This window comes from Rattus norvegicus, chromosome 9, assembly GCF_021556685.1.
Source record: "Rattus norvegicus strain SHRSP/BbbUtx chromosome 9, alternate assembly SHRSP_T2T, whole genome shotgun sequence".
Taxonomy (NCBI): Eukaryota; Metazoa; Chordata; class Mammalia; order Rodentia; family Muridae; genus Rattus; species Rattus norvegicus.
This window is the reverse complement of record NC_141542.1, coordinates 100814731-100838148: the sequence shown is the minus strand read 5'-3', so window position 1 is coordinate 100838148 and position 23418 is coordinate 100814731. Positions and strand designations below refer to the sequence as shown.

Genomic DNA, 23418 nt, shown 5'->3' with positions numbered 1-23418 from the left:
TAACAAGAGCAGCAGTTAGTCCCTCAGGGGTGAGCTGGACACGGTGCCAAAGTGGATTCTAATGTTTCAACATTTTTTTTCTTGGTTGCTAGCCAGGGTCTCAAAATAAAAATAACACATTTTGTTATGGAAAAATTTAGCATATATGAAAGTACAGAACAGTGTGTCTGCATTGTTTGGATCCACAACCATCTACTCAGTAGACAAGTTTTGACCTTGCCAACATCCAGATGCTTAACTGTGAATAACCCAGATGTCCTATGCTATCCATCTGGTCTCTGATGTAGATCAGTGTTGGCTGGGAGAGTCTTAGACAGCAGAGTGGGTTGTAGCATCTTCGCTGCATCTCCACAGGCATGGGGACCTGTGAGGCACGCACCCCTTGGTTGAGGATGCTCTTTCAAATCTTTGCTCTAGCTAGGCCCTTTGTGTGGACCAGTGGTCAGTACAAACCAGTGGAAATGTCTGTCGTGGCATTAAAAAAATCCACTTGGAGAGATAGAGATAGAAATAGAGGGGAGAGAGAGAGAGACAGAGAGAGACAGAGAGAAAGAGACAGAGAGACAGAGACAGAGACAGAGAGACAGAGACAGACACAAAGAGATAGAGACAGAGACACGGAGACAGAGACAGATACAGAGACACACACAGAAAGAGGATCCAGATCTTGTACATGATCCTCCTGCAACATCTGCTTACTTGTCTTGATTTAATGAAACACCAACATTCAATATAACTGAAATTTTAGATGTAAGTTCCACCCCTTTGGCAGAATATTGACAAGGCTGTCTACATAAGTCCGGCTTTTTGTTTCCATGACAAAGACCTGACACAAACTTTTAAAAGAGGAACAACTTATTTTCGGTTATGGTTTCAGAGTCCACGCTGCCTGGTCCCCTCACTGCTAGGCATGTTGCAAAGCAGAAACATCACAGTGGAAGGGCATGAGGGGAGAAAGCTGGTCACCTCATAGGAACTGGAGAAACAGGACAAACAGGAGGCAGAGAGAAGAGAGATTAGTGACAAGGGATAGTCTTCAAGGACATGCTCCCAGTGATCTGTTTCCTATCGAAGGGGACCCATCTCTAGTTGTTACCACCTCTCAACAATATCAAATCATGATCCACGAATGCGTCCATCCACGGTCAAAGGCAGAGCCCTTGCATTCCAATGACTTTCCCTGAGGGCCAGCTTTTCCCTACACGAGGATTTTTAAGGGAACACTTCCTGTTCAGCCATAACAGTTTTGCAAGTCCATTCACTTGTCTTGTACTTAGACAAGGACAGTCAGTAATGCAGAGAGCTAAGGGAGGCAGCCTGACAAGAAAGGAATGGGCACAGGACACAGAAACCCAGAGAAGGCACTGGAATTTGGCCATTTGTTTGGGCTTCTTTCAGAGTCTGGCTGGAGGGTGTCTCACAGTGCTGTACAACACCTGCAGTGCACTGGCTGCAGTGAGCAACTAGGCATGGAAAGAGACTCTCAATCAACCACACGAGTTTAAACTTTGACCTTCTACTTGCTAGCTGGGACACCTTAGGTCAATTTATCTGATTTATCTGTTGAGTCTGTTTGCATTTTGTAAAATGGATCTGTGAATACCCTTCCTGACAGATACAGGACAGGTTAATGAGATAGTTCTGTACAAGCAAAGTTGACCAACAATAAAATTCAATATCTAGACAGCTGGTATTTTTATCCACATCGATGTCACAGGACATCAAAACCAAGTGTGATCTCCGTGTACCTTTCTTATGGAGAAGGTGACAGAATTTGATCCTTCAAGTATTATTTTTGTTCTCTGTGTTTGGGTGTTTTGCCTTCATTTATGGCTGTGTGGTGTGTGGGTGCCTGATGCCCAGGGATGCCAGAAGAGGGCACTGGATCATCTGGAACTAGAATTGAACCCAGGTCCTCTGGAAGAGCATCAAGTACTCTTCAACACTGAGTCATCTCTCTAGTCTCAAGCTCTAAGTCTTAAAGAGAGATACAGTCGCTCAAACTGGTTATTTCTGGGCTGTCTTGTCTGTCTCCTAGTAGCAAGATTTTGTGAAGATGTAAAAAAGACAAAGAATAAGACATTCAAGGTAGGCTGGGTTATGCCGGGGAGTGCAGACTCGCTTACTTACGTATTAAGCTCTATATTATATAATATTTTCAGTGTTATATAATACTGAATAAAACCTAGCCTAGGTCAGAATAGAAGCCTCCATAAGTCAAAGGGCAAGAGCTGAGTTAGGAGGAGGAAGTAGCCATGTGTGCCACAGGGCCCTGGGTAGTACTCAAACATGAGCTTTGCATGACTTAACGTATGTAGCTCAAATGATGGGAAAGTTGAGTGTTCATGTTGTATGCTCTGTTCATAAGTGAGACATGTCACTCATGTGTGGGTTTTCCTGGGTAAGGCCTGCTCACAGTACTTCACGTGGTATATGGTGCATGCTGTTCTTGACCACACCCTCATGGTGAATGCTATTGTAGACATGCTTCTTACGGCCACTTCCAATGCTCCACTGAGGATGTAAGTTGAAGTAGCAAGTTAAATTGCTCAGTGAAAGCATTTTTGCCAGATGAACAAGAGACTGTCACTAGGATTTTGGCTCTGATGGTCAGTTTGATATGAATAATGAAAATCCCTGATTATACTGAAGAAGGATTGACCTTTATGTTTCTTTTCTTTTTTTCTTTTCTTTTCTTTTTTTCCTTTCCTTTCCCTTCCTTCCTTTTTTCTTTCTTCCTTCCTTTCTTTTTGAGACAGAGTTTCATATATCCCAGGCTGACATTTAACCTGTTATGTTGTCAAGGCTTTAAACTCCTGATTCTTTGACCTCTACCCACCAAATGCCAGGATTAAAGGAGTATTCCATCAGGCTTTTTGTTTTTATGAGTTTCACACTGTAGTCCAACCTGGCCTCAAACTCACAGTAATCCTCCTGCTTTCTCCTAGCTGTCTTCAGACACACCCAAAGAGAGCATCACATCCCATTACAGATGGTTGTGAGCCACCATGTGGTTGCTGAGAATTGAACTCAGGACCTCTGGAAGAGCAGCCAGTGCTCTTAACTGCTGAGCCATCTCTCCAGCCCCACTGAACATTTCTTTAACTTGGATCGCTTCCCTGAGAAAGACTCATTAATATACAAATAGAATGTTTGACTTCAAGCTGTTGAGGAAAATTGATATTCTATCCTGAGATTGAAAATTAATCCCTGAATGCCACTTTTCGTTTTACTTCAGAATTACATTTACCTGTACACGAGCAATATTTTGACAAGGAAGTATCTTCCTGTAATTTAGGTGAGTGACTAACTTCAAAGACATCTGCTTTGTCTCTTATGCCAGCAGCATTAAGTGGACCTGGATGAGTGTTATTATGAGTAGCACAGTAGCTTTCTCAAGAATATTTTGTAGCTTTCAGTGATTAAACAATAGTTTTACATAAAATATACCAGCACAGTTTCTCCTATTATGTATATTCACAACTGCCTTGAAACTGTAAAACCAACTTCTTTATCAGTTGAGTTGTTTCTTTGATAGTTTTATACATCTGTATAATGCGCTCTTACTAACCTTCCCTCTTATGTCCCTCCAGTCCCTATCAGAAGTCCCTTTTCCAGTTTGTGATTTTTGTTTCTGTTTTGTAACCCATTAAACCATGTGTGTGGCCATTGGATTGGAACCTGACGGAGTCACTACACAGTTGAAAGCATCAACTATCCTTCTCCATGAATCTGTCAGGAGCAAGAAGTTCAGCACTGATGGAGGAGGCCCCTGAGGTCATCCTTCATCCAAACTGAACCATTTAGAATTACAGGGAAGTCTGCTGTTCTTGCAAGACATCTAAGTTTGTGGATGTATGCTGTCAAAGATGCAAAGATTTAACAGAAAACTTTACATGTTCATGCATATCTAAATATCTGTTAATTCCCTTCCTTCCTCATCAAACAGAAAATCCATTCAGTGTTTTGCTTTGTTAAAAAGCAATCACTTTAGCAGTTTCTTAACTTCTTTCAATGTTCCTGCTTAAAGCAAGGCAACTGAAGTGTGTGGCTCTGTTTTATCTTTAAATTCAGATAAAAGCCAATTCGATAATATTTGATTTCAGAGTTTTAATAATTTATGTTTATGAACAACATATTTTCCATGACACTCACTAGATGAGTTATGTACAAAATGCATCTCTCAAATCTCCAAGGCAATTCATCTGTAGCATAGAATGTCTGGATATAAACCAAGTAAACTCTAGACAACAGTTGCCTACGCCAGTGGCATATGGCAATTTACCTACAGGAGGCCTGTCCATGTAGAGTATGTGCCCAGCGTCTATTATGTATTTCAAAGGCGGTCACCAATTTCTCTATGCCCAAAGACCTCCAGACACAACTTGCAAATAAAGAACATGTGCTGTCTTTTTCGTTTGAGGGGAAAAAAGATTTTTCTCATGATATAGTTCTAGAAAAGGGAGTTTCCTATTTAAAGACTCTGTTGCTGTCAATCCCATATAGCGTCAGCCAGTCACAGTGTCTCTGCAAGAACAACTAGTAGGAAAGCCTAGCATCACAGAAAACTAGACGGGTCCAGAAACTCCTGGTGCAGTGCAGAGGGGATGTCTGGTCACCAGGATGAGCTCTGAGGGGTGATACACAGGGCAGAGAACACAGCTTTCACTGAAGAAGAAAGTTGGCTACTTTGACTCCAGCTCTCTAAGGAAGACCATGTCTTTGAACTAAAGGAGAGTTAGCTGTGCAGATCAAAACAGGAACCCATTCTGTTCTTTAACAGAAAGAAACTGTATAATCCCTGGCAGTTCACTTTCAATGTTGTATTTTATTGTGTGACCTATTGCTTGGTTGTCTGAATTTGAGGACTACTGCTGTTCTGTAGTACAACCACTTATTGTAAAGGGCACCATTTTTAATCAATTGATTGATTAATTAATTAACATCCAAAATGTTGCTCCTTCCCAGTCTCACCCTGCAGAGTTCCTTGCCCCATCACTCCTCGCCTTTGCCTTTGAGAAGATACTCCCCCCACCCCACATATTACCCCTTCTGGTGCCTCAAGTCTTTGCAGGATTAGGAGCATCCTCTCCCTCTGAGGCCAGATGTTGCAGGCCTTTGCTACATAGGAGTTTGGGGCCACAGAGCAGACCATGCTCTCTGGTTGGTGTCTCAGTCTCTCGGAGCTCCCAGAGGCCCAGGTTAGCTGACATTGTTGGTCTTCCTATGGGGTTGCCATCTCCTTGAGGGCCTTCAATCCTTCCCCTAACTCTTCCACAGGGGTCCCTGGCCTCCGTCCAAGTTTGTCAGTGGGTATCTGTATCTGTCTCACTCATCTGAGCTTCTCAGAGGGCTGCTACGCTAGGCTCCTGTCTGCAAGTACAACATAGCAGCATGGATAGTGTCAGGGATAGGTGCATGCCCATGGGATGGGTCTCAAAATGGGCCGGTCACTGGTGGGCCATTTGTGAAGGGCACCTTTTTATGGTGTGAAACATGTTCTCATGTACAAGGGATAGGTTTTCTTAGAAAATGAGTCTGATGGGGACAGGGGGCAGGAATGGAAGGCACTATATGTACAACGATGAACAGAGTCAAAGCCAAATGAAAGCCATTTTGCAGAACGACTTCAGTGGGTGTTCCAGGAACATAAAGCTGAATCAATGCTAGGAAATCTAGACATTCAATTTATGTAATAACAAGACACAGATGGAGTCAATAATAATTCATATAGAACCTAAAGTGGCATCGATACAATTCAACAGCCATTGCAGCATCCCACTATGGGGTAAATTCTTAAAATGTCTTTGTCATCAAAATAAAGCAGCTGCTGGTGTGACTGAGCTCCAGGGAGGGTGACATTGTTGTTTACAATCGATACAATCTTTGTTCTGTTTTGTGTGGTTCAGAAAACCTTGAGACTCAACTAAAAACTGACCCATGGTGGAAAGTCAGTGTGATGACTGGTAGCAAAATCCTGCCTTCTTATGTCAGGAATAGTGACAGTGAGGGCACTGGGCATCAGGAATGAGGGTCTTCTTTTGTTGTCACACACCAAGAAACCTAAACGTATAGAAGTATTATCAAGAAATGTACCACAATGGGAAAACTGGGTTGAGAGACAAAGTATATTAAAGAGAAGTGTGAACAGCTCCGCCTTTTCCAGGAGGAAGGAAGGCACCTGGTTGTGCTGATGATACTGGATGGAGCTCCTGAAAGTCTGTCTCTAAGATTAGTGGTCTACCAGTAATACACTTAGTAAGCTAAGGCAGAAGGATTATCAACCTAAGACCAGCTTTAACACGATCAAACAACAACCTGGGATAAGTGACAGGAAGAGTGGGTGGGGGCTTAGGAAGGTGCAGTTTTATTTGGGCTTTTCAGCTGCTTCAGATATAAAGTTTCAAGTCAAAGTCATTTCTTTGAGTCTGATGTTTGAGTTGTAGCACTGTACTAAGGTCATGAATGAAATGCTTGAATCTTGAATCAGATTTTTAAAAATTTTCCCTTGCTCCCAGGGACTCTGACTGGTTGTACTTTGAGATCAATTATAAAGTGATACAAGGTGTCCTCTTAATGCCTTGGAAAGATGGGGCAAATTGGACAGTTGGTAGCGTTTGGGGTGTGAGTACCATCCATGTTGAGGATTGGAGCTGGTTGGCATGGTAACTAATTCGGATGGCTAAACCATGGCATACTTTGGCAAACCTGCCATTCCCATGGGTCAGTGAAACATCATTTTTAGTTTAAAACTAGTTCTTTCTATTTCTTTCTTGGGAAGGTTGGAAGTGGTTGGGATAAATATGAATAAGTTATAAAAATAAACGTCCAAAACTAAACTGCAGAGAGCCACATACTATTTCTCATGTAACATGATTTAAACATTTTAACAGAATGATTAAATCACTCAGCATTGATATCTTTCTAAGAGGACGTGGGACAGTCGAGCCTTCCAGTTCGCCCGAAGCACGTGTTTTCGAGTACTGTTTTCAGGTGTAACCTACTCTGTATTTTTTGTGTCTTAGGCAACCTTCTCCTGCACCTGCGAGGACCAGTACATTGGCACCTTCTGTGAAGAATTTGATGCCTGCCAGAGGAAACCCTGCCAGAACGAGGCGAGCTGTATCGATGCAAACGAGAAGCAGGATGGGAGCAATTTCACCTGCCTTTGTCTTCCGGGTAAGATTTGCTTAGCTAGTCGCCAGCGGATGTCTCTCTGGAGGATGTATGGGCAATGGTTAAGGGATGGGCAAACAATACTTTGTCCAGCAGCTGGACGAAGGGCTCTCATCTGAACCTATCAGTCTGCACATGCTTAAGGGCCGGAGAAAGGAAGTGCACATGAGCCACTCATACCTCTTGGTTTGCTTTCTGATGTTAGCATATGTGTGTTTTTGCACTCCACCAGTTTTCATTTGGGAAAATGATATTCGGAGTCAAGTAGGGTGTATGTATGTTTCAGAAAGCAACCTCGCAAGTGTGTCTTGAGATGGGTGCCATTGCTCTAGGTGATTCCGTTAAGTCACTTAGGAATAAGCTAGGCGAGCCATCCAAGCTGTTGTGCACAGCACCCAGGCCTCTTACTTATGATCATTATCTTTGTAAATATGTGCTCACCAGCCTGAGTTCCTGGTAGCTTGTTTTTTGTCACAGGGCAAGTCTTGATTAGTATGGGGCATCCTTGAATGGAGCAAGAGACTTGAAGCTCTCTAAGCATTTGAATGTCTCGACATTATTGTAAAACAATGAGAGACTAAGAAGTTTCTCTCTCACCACATGCACGACTCAAATCACTCTGCTCCTTTGTGTCTCATTCTGGCACCAGTTTCTATTACTGTGTGGCACTTGGGAGGAGGGAGGTGATGTCATTGGAGAGTATGTATGGAGAAATGGGAGTCGTACTCACTGTCCAAACCTCAACCTACAGGGCAGAAGTCTATAAACTGGAAATGAAGTGTTACTTATTCTAACCCAAACTTAATAAAATCTTAAGACTCAGTTAATAATTTGATACATTCGTCATATCAGATCATTGTGTGTGTGTGTGTGTGTGTGTGTGTGTGAATAGTAGGTCAGATGATACTATTTTTCTAAATACACATTTCTTTTTTTTATTAACTTGAGTATTTCTTATATACATTTCGAGTGTTATTCCCTTTCCCGGTTTCCGGGCAAACATCCCCCTCCCCTCTCCCCTTCCTTATGGGTGTTCCCCTCCCAACCCTCCCCCCATTGCCGCCCTCCCCCCCCATAGTCTAGTTCACTGGGGGTTCAGTCTTAGCAGGACCCAGGGCTTCCCCTTCCAACGGTGCTCTTACTAGGATATTCATGGCTACCTATGGGGTCAGAGTCCAGGGTCAGTCCATGTATAGTCTTTAGGTAGTGGCTTAGTCCCTGGAAGCTCTGGTTGCTTGACGTTGTACTTTTGGGGTCTCGAGCCCCTTCAAGCTCTTCCAGTTCTTTCTCTGATTCCTTCAACGGGGGACCTATTCTCAGTTCAGTGGTTTGCTGCTGGCATTCGCCTCTGTATTTGCTGTATTCTGGCTGTGTCTCTCAGGAGCGATCTACATCCGGCTCCTATCGGTCTGCACTTCTTTGCTTCATCCATCTTGTCTAATTGGGTGGCTGTATATGTATGGGCCACATGTGGGGCAGGCTCTGAATGGGTGTTCCTTCAGTCTCTGTTTTAATCTTTGCCTCTCCCTTCCCTGCCAAGGGTATTCTTTTTCCTCATTTAAAGAAGGAGTGAAGCATTCACATTTTGATCATCCATCTTGAGTTTCGTTTGTTCTAGGGATCTAGGGTAATTCAAGCATTTGGGCTAATAGCCACTTATCAATGAGTGCATACCATGTATGTCTTTCTGTGATTGGGTTAGCTCACTCAGGATGATATTTTCCAGTTCCAACCATTTGCCTACGAATTTCATAAACTCGTTGTTTTTGATAGCTGAGTAATATTCCATTGTGTAGATGTACCACATTTTCTGTATCCATTCCTCTGTTGAAGGGGATCTGGGTTCTTTCCAGTTTATGGCTATTATAAATAAGGCTGCGATGAACATAGTGGAGCACGTGTCTCTTTTATATGTTGGGGCATCTTTTGGGTATATGCCCAAGAGAGGTATAGCTGGATCCTCAGGCAGTTCAATGTCCAATTTTCTGAGGAACCTCCAGACTGATTTCCAGAATGGTTGTACCAGTCTGCAATCTCACCAACAATGGAGGAGTGTACCTCTTTCTCCACATCCTCGCCAGCATCTGCTGTCACCTGAGTTTTTGATCTTAGCCATTCTCACTGGTGTGAGGTGAAATCTCAGGGTTGTTTTGATTTGCATTTCCCTTATGACTAAAGATGTTGAACATTTCTTTAGGTGTTTCTCAGCCATTCGGCATTCCTCAGCTGTGAATTCTTTGTTTAGCTCTGAACCCCATTTTTTAATAGGGTTATTTGTTTCCCTGCGGTCTAACTTCTTGAGTTCTTTGTATATTTTGGATACAAGGCCTCTATCTGTTGTAGGATTGGTAAAGATCTTTTCCCAATCTGTTGGTTGCCGTTTTGTCCTAACCACAGTGTCCTTTGCCTTACAGAAGCTTTGCAGTTTTATGAGATCCCATTTGTGGATTCTTGATCTTAGAGCGTAAGCCATTGGTGTTTTGTTTAGGAAATTTTTTCCAGTGCCCATGTGTTCCAGATGCTTCCCTAGTTTTTCTTCTATTAGTTTGAGTGTGTCTGGTTTGATGTGGAGGTCCTTGATCCACTTCGACTTAAGCTTTGTACAGGGTGATAAGCATGGATCGATCTGCATTCTTCTACATGTTGACCTCCAGTTGAACCAGCACCATTTGCTGAAAATGCTATCTTTTTTCCATTGGATGGTTTTGGCTCCTTTGTCAAAAATCAAGTGACCATAGGTGTGTGGGTTCATTTCTGGGTCTTCAATTCTATTCCATTGGTCTATCTGTCTGTCTCTGTACCAATACCATGCAGTTTTTATCACTATTGCTCTGTAATACTGCTTGAGTTCAGGGATAGTGATTCCCCCTGAAGTCCTTTTATTGTTGAGGATAGCTTTAGCTATCCTGGGTTTTTTGTTATTCCAGATGAATTTGCAAATTGTTCTGTCTAACTCTTTGAAGAATTGGATTGGTATTTTGATGGGGATTGCATTGAATCTGTAGATTGCTTTTGGTAAAATGGCCATTTTTACTATATTAATCCTGCCAATCCATGAGCATGGGAGATCTTTCCATCTTCTGAGGTCTTCTTCAATTTCTTTCCTCAGTGTCTTGAAGTTCTTATTGTACAGATCTTTTACTTGCTTGGTTAAAGTCACACCGAGGTACTTTATATTATTTGGGTCTATTATGAAGGGTGTCGTTTCCCTAATTTCTTTCTCGGCTTGTTTCTCTTTTGTATAGAGGAAGGCAACTGATTTATTTGAGTTAATTTTATACCCAGCCACTTTGCTGAAGTTGTTTATCAGCTTTAGTAGTTCTCTGGTGGAACTTTTGGGATCACTTAAATATACTATCATGTCATCTGCAAATAGTGATATTTTGACCTCTTCTTTTCCGATCTTTATCCCCTTGATCTCCTTTTGTTGTCTGATTGCTCTGGCTAGAACTTCAAGAACTATATTGAATAAGTAGGGAGAGAGTGGGCAGCCTTGTCTAGTCCCTGATTTTAGTGGGATTGCTTCAAGTTTCTCTCCATTTAGTTTAATGTTAGCAACTGGTTTGTTGTATATGGCTTTTACTATGTTTAGGTATGGGCCTTGAATTCCTATTCTTCCCAGGACTTTTATCATGAAGGGGTGTTGAATTTTGTCAAATGCTTTCTCAGCATCTAATGAAATGATCATGTGGTTCTGTTCTTTCAGTTTGTTTATATAATGGATCACGTTGATGGTTTTCCGTATATTAAACCATCCCTGCATGCCTGGGATGAAGCGTACTTGATCATGGTGGATGATTGTTTTGATGTGCTCTTGAATTCAGTTTGCCAGAATTTTGTTGAGTATTTTTGCGTCGATATTCATAAGGGAAATTGGTCTGAAGTTCTCTTTCTTTGTTGTGTGTTTGTGTGGTTTAGGTATAAGAGTAATTGTGGCTTCGTAGAAGGTATTCAGTAGTGATCCATCTGTTTCAATTTTGTGGAATAGTTTGGATGATATTGGTATGAGGTCTTCTATGAAGGTTTGATAGAATTCTGCACTAAACCCGTCTGGACCTGGGCTCTTTTTGGTTGGGAGACCTTTAATGACTGCTTCTATTTCCTTAGGAGTTATGGGGTTGTTTAACTGGTTTATCTGTTCCTGATTTAACTTCGATACCTGGTATCTGTCTAGTAAATTGTCCATTTCCTGAAGATTTTCAAGTTTTGTTGAATATAGGTTTTTATAGTAAGATCTGATGATTTTTTGAATTTCCTCTGAATCTGTAGTTATGTCTCCCTTTTCGTTTCTGATTTTGTTAATTTGGACGCACTCTCTGTGTCCTCTCGTTAGTCTGGCTAAGGGTTTATCTATCTTGTTGATTTTCTCAAAGAACCAACTTTTGGTTCTGTTGATTCTTTCTATGGTCCTTTTTGTTTCTACTTGGTTGATTTCAGCTCTGAGTTTGATTATTTCCTGCCTAATACTCCTCCTGGGTGTATTTGCTTCTTTTTGTTCTAGAGCTTTTAGGTGTGCTGTCAAGCTGCTGACATATGCTCTTTCCTGTTTCTTTCTGCAGGCACTCAGCGCTATGAGTTTTCCTCTTAGCACAGCTTTCATTGTGTCCCATAAGTTTGGGTATGTTGTACCTTCATTTTCATTAAATTCTAAAAAGTTTTTAATTTCTTTCTTTATTTCTTCCTTGACCAGGTTATCATTGAGTAGCGCATTGTTCAATTTCCACGTATATGTGGGCATTCTTCCCTTATTGTAATTGAAGACCAGTTTTAGGCCGTGGTGGTCTGATAGCACGCATGGGATTATTTCTATCTTTCTGTACCTGTTGAGGCCCGTTTTTTGACCAATTATATGGTCAATTTTGGAGAAAGTACCATGAGGAGCTGAGAAGAAGGTATATCCTTTTGCTTTAGGATAGAATGTTCTATAAATATCCGTTAAGTCCATTTGGCTCATGACTTCTCTTAGTCTGTCGACATCACTGTTTAATTTCTGTTTCCATGATCTGTCCATTGATGAGAGTGGGGTGTTGAAATCTCCCACTATTATTGTGTTAGGTGCAATGTGTGTTTTGAGCTTTAGTAAGGTTTCTTTTACGTATGTAGGTGCCCTTGTATTTGGGGCATAGATATTTAGGATTGAGAGTTCATCTTGGTGGATTTTTCCTTTGATGAATATGAAGTGTCCTTCCTTATCTTTTTTGATGACTTTTAGTTGAAAATTGATTTTATTTGATATTAGAATGGCTACTCCAGCTTGCTTCTTCTGACCATTTGCTTGGAAAGTTGTTTTCCAGCCTTTCACTCTGAGGTAGTGTCTGTCTTTGTCTCTGAGGTGTGTTTCCTGTAGGCAGCAGAATGCAGGGTCCTCGTTGCGTATCCAGTTTGTTAATCTATTTCTTTTTATTGGGGAGTTGAGGCCATTGATGTTGAGAGATATTAAGGAATAGTGATTATTGCTTCCTGTTATATTCATATTTGGATGTGAGGTTATGTTTGTGTGCTTTCACTCTCTTTGTTTTGTTGCCAAGACGATTAGTTTCTTGCTTCTTCTAGGGTATAGCTTGCCTCCTTATGTTGGGCTTTACCATTTATTATCCTTTGTAGTGCTGGATTTGTAGAAAGATATTGTGTAAATTTGGTTTTGTCATGGAATATCTTGGTTTCTCCATCTATGTTAATTGAGAGTTTTGCAGGATACAGTAACCTGGGCTGGCATTTGTGTTCTCTTAGGGTCTGTATGACATCAGTCCAGGATCTTCTGGCCTTCATAGTTTCTGGGGAGAAGTCTGGTGTGATTCTGATAGGTCTGCCTTTATATGTTACTTGACCTTTTTCCCTTACTGCTTTTAATATTCTTTCTTTATTTTGTGCGTTTGGTGTTTTGACAATTATGTGACGGGACGTGTTTCTTTTCTGGTCCAATCTATTTGGAGTTCTGTAGGCTTCTTGTATGTCTATGGGCATCTCTTTTTTTAGGTTAGGGAAGTTTTCTTCTATGATTTTGTTGAAGATATTTACTGGTCCTTTGAGCTGGGAGTCTTCACTCTCTTCTATACCTATTATCCTTAGGTTTGATCTTCTCATTGAGTCCTGGATTTCCTGTATGTTTTGGACCAGTAGCCTTTTCTGCTTTACATTATCTTTGACAGTTGAGTCAATGATTTCTATGGAATCTTCTGCTCCTGAGATTCTCTCTTCCATCTCTTGTATTCTGTTGGTGAAGCTTGTATCTACAGCTCCTTGTCTCTTCTTTTGGTTTTCTACGTCCAGGGTTGTTTCCATGTGTTCTTTCTTGATTGCTTCTATTTCCATTTTTAATTCCTTCAAGTGTTTGATTGTGTTTTCCTAGAATTCTTTCAGGGATTTTTGCGATTCCTCTCTGTAGGCTTCTACTTGTTTATTAATGTTTTCCTGTGTTTCCCTAAGGGAGTTCTTCACGTCTTTCTTGAAGTCCTCCAGCATCATGATCAAATATGATTTTGAAACTAGATCTTGCTTTTCTGGTGTGTTTGGATATTCCGTGTTTGCTTTGGTGGGAGAATTGGGCTCCGATGATGCCATGTAGTCTTGGTTTCTGTTGCTTGTGTTCCTGCGCTTGCCTCTCGCCATCAGATTATCTCTAGTGTTACTTTGTTCTGCTATTTCTGACAGTGGCTAGACTGTCCTATAAGCCTGTGTGTCAGGAGTCCTGTAGACCTGTTTTCCTCTCTTTCAGTCAGTTATGGGGACAGAGTGTTCTGCTTTCGGGCGTGTAGTTTTTCCTCTCTACAGGTCTTCAGTTCCTGTGGGCCTGTGTCTTGAGTTCACCAGGCAGCTTTCTTGCAGCAGAAAAGTTGGTCTTACCTGTGGTCCCGAGGCTCAAGTTTGCTCTCGGGGTGCTGCCCCCGGGCTCTTTGCGGCGGCAGCAACCAGGAAGACCTGTGCCGCCCCTTCCGGGAGCTTATGCAGCCTCAGGAGTGCCCACCTGATCAGGCGGTGAGGTCTCTTTCCCACAGGGTCTGGGAGCAGAGAGCTGCTGCGGGCCGGGATCCGAGGGTGTGGGACTTCCGGTAAACACAGGACGTGCCCGGTCCTAGAGGAATTCTGCCTCTGTGTGTCCCGATTTCACCAGGCAGCCTTCTTGCAACAGACAAGTTGGTCTTACCTGTGGTCCTGAGGCTCAAGTTTGCTCGCAGTGTGCTGCCCACTAAATACACATTTCTAGTGTGTACATCAGAATGCGGTTTGTTCTATGATGTACACTTTCAGGCTAGTCACTGGTTGATTACCTGCGTCTTCTCATATCAGTGTACATGGAACGATGTTACATGTTTGAACCATTATGTTTCCTACATTTGTGTCTCTTGGTTATATTCCCTTCCAACCCATTCATCCAGATGCCACCTTGGCATCTCCATTTGGATGTTCCAGGCCACCTTGAACTAAGGCATCCCCAAAGTGAACTCAGGGACTCCAGCTCTATACAGTTCTTTCTGTCTTTGAGCCAGACCTCTACAAGCTGTTCTAGGTGCCCCTTGCTTTCTATTTCTGCGTTGTTTTTCCTTCCAAGCATCCTCTATTTGCCTCCTGTAGCAGTCAGTTTTATCTTGCTGTAATAAAGATACCTGAAGAAAAAGCTCAAAGAGGAAGGTCTTACTTGGAATCATGATTCCCTGGTTGTTTGACTCTATTTTTTCTCAGGTTGTGGTAGGCAGACTTTGCTTTTATAGCTAATACATCTTATACTTCGTTTAAGACGCTGTTTTCCTGTTTCTGATCTTTTATATCTTCTATTAAAATAAGAGCTATTTCATAGTACCATACTTATCAACAGTTATGAGATGTTTTAATGCACTTAAAAAAACTACAGGGTAGTTGTATTATTTTCTGAATATTTTGTCTCGACCCCTCCCCCAAATTTCCAAAGAATGTTGTGTTTACGTTTGGGGGTCACTGCGCACAGTCCACAGATTAAACAGATTTCAAAAGGAAACAACTCATCTTGCCGGCTTGTAGATAATGCTTCAAGGCTCCTTTCGCAGATGTGTTACCTGCCTGAAGTCGTTTACCTGTAGGAAACTTTCACCCCACAGATGCTTGCTGTTGCGTGGTGGGATTTTAAAAACACTTTGCAGAAGCTATTTAAAAGTTTTAAAAAATTCTTTGAGAGTATCATATATGCACACAATGAAATATGATTGTATCCGTTTCCCATTTACCACCCCCCAAATCTCCTGGGCTCTCTTCCCCTGCAATGTCCACCCCTCAACTTCATATCCTTTTATGCTTCCATAAAAATAAATAGTCCAACAAGCACAGTTAGTGTTGCCCATGTGGGCATGTGGGTGAGGTCACCCACATTAGCCTAGGAAACCTACCAGTGGCCATATCCTCAATGAAAAATGAATATCCTTCCCCCAGCAGCCATCAAGCGCCAACAGCTTCCTCAGTGAGCGAGCGGCATGGCCTTACCCATCTGTGCTAGAATATGGGCTGGCTCGATGAAGGTCTTGTGCAGGCAATTAGTTATGGCTTATGAAATTCTTTGATTCCTGGGTAATCTAGAAATTATGAATAAAATAGATTAGAATTTGAGTTGATTCAACCACAAACACTTGTCTATTCTACTTTCATTTGTTTTATAAAACAACAGCTTATAAGCAGGACTCGTCTAATTGTTGAGAAAAGCCATGGTTTTGAGAAAAGCCATGTATGTGTCTGAACAACATAAATTGAGTTTTATATTATTGTTCAGATTTTGAATTATGAGGAAAATGTTATAATCAAGTGTGATTGATATGTCTCTTGAAACTAGCAATACTTTCAGAAAGAAGGTCATTAAAAATATCAAATACTGCAGGAGAATCTAACAGGAGGTTTCTGGATTTGGAATGAATTGAATCAGTTTTTTTTTGTTTTGTTTTTGTTTTTGTTTTTGTTTTTTTTTTTTTACAATTCTTGATAATCTCCCATTGTCTGATCTCCATGTTGGACTTCTGATTTGAACCGATAAACCGTCTCTCTTTGGGTGTTGAGCCTGCCTGACTTTGGAAAGGAACACACACAACTCTCTCCGTTGTGCCAAACCCTGTGCTTTAGTAGCAGACAGGAAATGCATGACTAAAATTAAATTTAACTTTGAAACCAGGATTTATTTTATTAAAGCCTTCTAACGTCAAAAATATACTTTTTCCTCAAAGGAGCCATTTCTTTTTCTTTTTCTTTTTTTTTTTTCTGGAAAGAATAGCTGTGATACACATTCACACATGCCAAACTGCCAAAATATTATTAGCATCTCGCGATGGATTTCCAGAACGCTTCAAAGCACCACATTGTTCTGACTAATCGGTGATTTTAGAACTCAGCGTTGCTGAGGTAAGTGTAGCACATGAGCCCTATCTGCATTTATCCAGGAAACACTGATGGCTGGAGGGTCAGTGCCTGTGACCTCCACCCGGCGACAAATCCCAGCACCTACTGTGAGTTCTCACGTGCAGCCCATGGGGTGTGTCTAAGCATTAAGCATCATGGTGCTGCATTTCAAGATTGCCAGATTCGGATCTTCCCTCTTTATGTGTGAAGTCTGGGGGCTAAAGGACACATTCAAGGTCATGAGGCCTGTGGGAGAAACTGAGATACAACTCCATCACTCTGGGCCCGTTTCTGAGTCAGAGAGCTTTTCTCTGCAGGCCAATGGTTCCTCAGTTTTCTATTCATTCTGCTTATTGCAGAAGGTTTTGACCAGTACAAATAAATGCATTGCCCCCAGTAGCATGGTCTCTTCTCAGGACCACCAACTGGAACTAAGTGGAGACAAAACCAAAGTTTTGTGGCTCAAAATTTCACCGTGGCCATTCTGATTTACTGGTTATGTGACACTCCTAACCTTCCATAAAGCCTTGGCAGGTCTTTCCATCTTTAAAAGGAAGATGCAAAGATCAAACATCATTCATTCATCTGATAGTTATTTAACAAATGCTTGCTGTAGATATAATTGTTTAAGTCTTTGTGTACACTGATGTCATAGTTTAAGGGTGGAGAGAGCTAAACCACATGCATGCCTGGGTATTCTATGGTGTCTGCATGTGTGCATACATGTGTGTTTGTGCATATGTGGACATGTATGTGGTCAACAGAAAGAAGCAAGGTGTGATGGGCTCAATGAAGAAGCAAAAAGCAGAGAGACAGAGAGTAGGGTCATTAGGGAATGCCTTTCTGACACTGAAATGAGACCTCAAGAAGATGAGCTTGTCAACAATGTGAAAATCCGTTGGAGGAAAATGTCAAGCCTACCCACACGCCATGGTCTAAATGCCTGTGTTCCCCGAAACTTGTATGTTGAAATGGAGCTACCGAGAAGATGGTATTGAAAGGTGAACCTCAGAGGTCACAGGTGTGATCCATGCATGAATGGAGTTGCTGTTCTTATAAAAGATGTCCCTGCTTTCCTTCCTGCCACGCAATGACATTTAGAAAGCATCGTTTCTGAGGAAGAGGACCTTACCAGGTCCTGAATCTGCTGGCACTTTGATTTTGAACTACACAGCCTCGAGCTGTATCAGTATGATGCTGGTGGCGTTTACTGGCTCCCCAGTGTGAGATATTTTGCTCCAGCAGCCTTAATGGACTAAGATAACACAGTAGGTCCTGAGGTAGATGCTGCAGGCCTGCAGCGTCTGTGGAGCAGGAGTGCAGAGCATAAGAGAGTCAGGGATGAGACGTGGAGCGCAGACGCACTGTGCCAGGTCACAGGGATGAGCAAGGATCTTGTCCCAAGGATGATGGGAGCCTTTGATGGCTAACTACAGTGGGCCATGTGACGTTCCTCTTGGGAAGGTCACTCTGGAACTGGGGGAAGAATGAGCACCAGCAGGCTTGCTGAGAGGAAGGCTAGGAGACCACTGCCATCCAGGCAGTAGATAAGCACAGCTGGCTGCTGCTTGCAGAAGTGGTGAGAGGCTTTTGACTAGGGATGCATTTGAGGGGAGAGCTAATTTCTGGCAGGTTGGATGGGAAGTACGCTTGCCCTGAGAAATTGTGTGTGACATCAGTTTAAAAAAATAGCTCATTGAGATATCATCCATTTACTGTTGAAATATAAAATTCAGTGTTTCTCAGTACCTTCAGGGTTGGGTAATTATCATTGCAATACATTTTAGGACATTTCATTACCTCAAAATATGCATTGTAGTCCTTCCTAGCATCATGTGATTCTAATATTTTCTGCTTCACAGATTTGCCTACTTTAGATACTTCATATAAATTCAGTCATATGATAGGCCATGTTTGTCAGCAGCTTTTCCCATCGAGTACAGTGCTTCTAAAACTCATTCATGACATGATGTAGCTGGAGTCCACTTTCTTCTTAATGCCTGAGTAATTTTCCTGAGTAGACTCAACATTCCTTGGTCATCTACTCATGTCCTTATGGCTGCAGGCTACTGTGGAAAACGCTGCTGTTTTCCAGCGTACTCTCCCTTGGGTCTTTTCTCGTCTTTACCATATTCCATGTCCTTCTACACCTCTCTGCTTTCTATCTGCTAGGCTCTGAAACTCGCACCCCTTACACCATTAACAAAGCAGCAAATCATCCCTGCTTCTCCATGCTTAGCTTCTTTCCTTCCTTTCTCCTTTCCCTCTCTCTTGCTTTCTCTTGATCTCCAGTTCCCTCTCTTCCTCCTCCCTGCTCCCCTCTTTCCTTGCCTCTGGCACATATTGATCTGACAGGTGATTTCCTAAATGAAGTCACCTGCTTGCTCACATCTGTTTCATGGGCCTGCTTCTCCAGAGTCATTGGTCAGCGCCATTTCCTCCCTTCTCCTCACTCTGCCTGCAGAGCTCATCTCTTTAGAAGCATCCTCTGTGTGGTTTGCAGAGTCCCGTATTGTATCCATTTTCTTGAGTTCTCACAAGATCTCACCCCCGCCTTCTTTTTCCTTTCAGACACTCTCCTGGGTCTTTGGTAGCAATTTCTCATTCTGAGCTGTCACCACAAGGATGGCTTCCAGACCGTCTTTCCAGTCTGGCCTCTCACCTCAGCTCTAGCAGTGTTATTGGACTTGGCATTGATGTATCTGCTCACTCCTGCTGGCTAGGCTCTCCCTCATTTCTCAGCCTGGATGCTGGACATCGATGGCTCTGCCTTTCTGTCATTTATCCCTGGACACTCACCAATTCACTTTATTTATGATGATTCTCTATCTGGTTCTTTCTTCCTATTCCACCACCACAGCCCTGATTCAAACTGCTGTCATCTGCTGCCTGAGTAATGGTGACAAGCCTCGGCCTCTGCACTCCATCTTGCTTTGTATCCACTGCTGGTGAGACTTTGGGAGGCTCAGGTCTGGGATGACTGAAGAGAAGCTCTGGGCTGAGAAGAGCAAATTCAGTGCCTTGGTGTTGTTTTGTCTGTTTGCTTGTTTTCTCATGACCTTGGGGAAATGCTTTGATCTTACTGGGCCTCTGTCAAAAATAAGGTTGAAGGAAGGTAGTCAATGGCCACAGTTTAGTGACTGTTTTGATGATACCTGGTATTAAGAGCCAGGTTGCATACTGTCCCTGCTTCAAAGGTGATTTGTTGGTTCTCATGGTCTTCTTAAATTCTTTCATTTCATGAAAGCAGGAGGAAGGACACATGATCGAGAGCCTGAGGTTTATAGTTGGCCATTCTCTTTGGCCGCAGTCATCAGTAAACTCTACCTGTTCCTCTGATATTAAGTGTACTCACCATGAAACAGAACAACAGTATTGATATTGAAAGGGTGAGCAAGACTACAATATACATATACAAATATATGTATATATATACATTTATGTTGATATTCCATGTTTGTACCTATGAAAACGGCATACAACACACATACATATATATGCATACAACATACACCTGCACATAGATATGCACATACATTTGTGTACACACACACACACACACACACACACACACACACACACACACACACAAACACACAGAGGCCCAGGATGGGTGGCTCATATAGGACATCTTGGACATTGATACAAGAGAAAGGTGAGGAACAGAATTCTTTTCTCCAGCCCTCTATCCTGAGCCTAGTTCTAAGAGCTTCTTTATGGCTGTCGAATGTCATCCAGGCCAGACGTATCCACCAGAGAAGGCCCGTCAGACACAGGTTCAAGCCAATTGAAAGTCTTTATTAGTTGGTGACTACCCTGAGTGTTCAGGATCTGACTGCAGTCCCAAGCCTTCCTCAGGGTGAGATTTTAGGGATAAAAGCCACATCCTGGGTTGACACCTCCATTAGTAAGGATAGTCACCCAGAAGCAGAAGTACAGAAGCCAAAAGGCAAGGTTAGTGCATTTCATGACTTTCCCAGCGCTCTGGACTTTAATGGATGGGGTCTTTGGTTCTCATTTTGGTAGGTGGTGCTGTCTCCGTGCTGGGTTACTGGGTTTAAAATCCTGAATGGTGCCCCCATCATGGTGTCAGTTGTGCTAAGTAAGATGTGGGGTCTGTCATACTTTAGGTTTTTTTCCTCTTCCATAATCTGAATTATATACAAAGTTCTTAAATAACAATAATGATTTATATTAAAATAATGCTTGCTGGTCATTTCCATGGTTAGTAGATAAATCATGTCAGAATAACCTAGAAGACTTTTTTAAAAAAATCTTTGAGAGTGGTGTGTGTGTGTGTGTGTGTGTGTGTGTGTGTGTGTGTGTGTGTATAGGGGACACCTCAGGTGACAGTACTCATTTTCTACCTTGTTTGAAGTAGAGTCTCTTGTTAGCCACTGTGTGCATGTGGCCAGTTGGCACTTGGGAGCCTTATCTACAGGATTACAGATATCCATACACCACCTCCTGTGGCTTTATGGGCTCTGGAGAATCCGAAGTCCTCATAGTTGTTTGGCAAGTGGCTTACCCACTGAGTCACCCCACCATCCTGGAGGGTCTCCTTAGAGTTAAGTTTCTAGGTCCACGTGGGGTTTCTGCCTCAGTGGATGAAGGACGCTCCTGCTCAAAATACAGTTAACCATGTTCCCAGGTGATGCTAATGCTGATCGCACTTAGAGGACCACGGTTCTTGATTGCCGGTCGCCGAGCTCAAATGGTGATAGGCACATTGCTCTGCAGTCTTGAAATCCACAAATACTTTATTCATTCACAAAGCATAGGGCTACTTAAGACTCGCTAGTGCCCAGGCACTGTGCAAACTGCTGTGGATTTAAAGGTACACTTGTAGGCGTTATACCTGCCCTCAGAGTTGATCAAACCCAGTGTCTTGAGAGATAGGCATCTTTATCCTCATTTTGGACACAATGGAAGTGGAAGTTGTCAAGACTTGGATGAGTTCACTCAGTTGAGCATAGCCTTATAATCCTGACAGTTTGTTTCCCTAAACCACTATCTTTTTTGCTCTATTTTTGCGTGTTTCTCTTGGATGGTGTTGCTTTCTTTCAAACCTTGAGACTAAGTTTTATAATTCTGGGGAATGCTAAGCTTTCATGCCTTTATTCATATCACATATCCCCATCTTAATTACGTTACCAATTTGCCCTTTGTGAGCCATAGATATCTTTCTTTTCTTCTCTTTTGGTTTTTAACTTAGGTTTACATTTATACCGGCATTTCTGGTTTCCTCCTGCCAGGCCATCTTTCTTTCTCTTTGAATAATTTCTGCCTGCCCACATTGAGATCGCGTGCCCCACCATGGAATATCTTGGCGGTGCTCAGACTCCTGCTATGTCTTTGTTGTCCGATGTGCTAATTTTAGCCACTGTATCTTAGCTGCTGTGACTGAGGCTCTGGCACTGGCTGCGTGGACCCCAGAGGGTAAGATCTGGAGCTGGTGGGCTCTCTTGGTAGCATGAGGGTTTTCATTCTAGGCCAATAGCTTCACTCCACTGAACAGGCTAGATTAGAAAAGGACCAGGCACACTAAAAATAGACCTCACTTTAATTCCCACCTTGGAAGCTTTCAGAACAGTGCTCCAAAGAAACAATTAGATTCTCTCTCACAGAGCCAAAGCAGAAAGGGGAATGAATGTTTTTCATTTCAGCAAAAGAGTTATGGAATAAACTTCTTAGGTGTAAAGAATTATGCTAGGAAGAGAGGTTAATGTTTTTGTTTGTTCTTTTGTTTTAAAGCTATCACTGATAAATTGCTTTTTAAGAAGACTCATGTAGGCGAATTTTCCTACGTGCAAGTGGTTCGTCCTTGACCTATGAAAGGTTTCTTTCATTGGAAGGGATCGGGCAGTGCAGTTGTAAAGACAGGTGGGTGGGTGGGATAGATTTTATTATGCTCTTGAAGTCAAAAGATGCTGCATGGCTTCAGATTTGTCATCACCACTCAATTTTAAGGTGCATTTTAATAACAAAATATAAGAATATAAAAATAAAGTTTTACAAAGATATGTAATCTGTGAACACCTAGTGAGTGGATTTATTATTTGATGTTTCCTTTAAATCCCAGTGGTCACCTTCGGCCTAGTGTTTTTGTCATGAGCAGGCTCTGCCAAGGTACATGTCCTGTCAAATGCACTTGGGTTCACCTAACTTTGCTTATGCTCAGATGTCTATAAAAACACAAAGGCTCAGGCTAGACCTTCTCCAGGTGTTCAATGCATCTCTGAAAACATCCTTGTGTACCCCCAAGTCTCACTCTTTCCTTATGTCTTTGTTATACTAGAATGTTCTGTAAAGAAAAAAAATTCTGTGACTCCCAGGAAGTATTTCCAAGCTGCCCTTTTGAATCAATTGCTTTATTTTGGATATATCAATGATAAATTCCTCAGTAACTTATCACTTTGCGGGTCAAATGGTGGGTTTTTAAATGGTCTGTGACTTGGAGATATTCTAAGGTACCCCTAGGATTCTGACTACCTAAAGTCCTCTGCTCTGGTTCATAAATGAGTGGTTCTGTGTGATGTAAGGAGGAGGGACTGGGACAAAAGTAATGACTTTCAGTCTGAAAGGATGACATCCCTCTGACCTTTGGCTTAGCCTAGCATAGGGTCATTTTGGGCCAGATGGTTCTTTGTGGTGGAAACCGTCATACTTTAAGGATATTTGTCAGTACTCTGTACCCACTAGATGCTAGGGGCATCCCTAGGGATTGGACATTGAAGAGTGTCACCAGACATTTCAGTTGACCCTGAGGGAGAATCAGCCCAGCTGAGAACCTAGCCAGGTTAGTTAGGTTCTAATCAGAAGCTAACCTGACCAGGGGATATTGAGGCAGAAAAAGGTGACCAGGTCTGTTTCAGCAATGTTGATTTGCTA

At 42.2% G+C, this 23418-nt stretch overlaps 1 protein-coding gene across 2 annotated transcripts in view; it reads left to right on the top strand.

Annotated features, from left to right (window-relative positions):
* The window catches only part of Dner (delta/notch-like EGF repeat containing), a 302538-nt gene that overhangs the window by 172592 nt on the left and 106528 nt on the right, over nt 1-23418 (top strand). For both annotated transcript variants that reach the window (XR_015628663.1, NM_001399331.1), the window contains 1 exon segment: nt 7026-7179. Coding sequence is in view for 1 of the 2 variants with exons in the window: in NM_001399331.1 (NP_001386260.1) it covers nt 7026-7179 (154 nt within the window). In the remaining variant the exon portion in view is untranslated.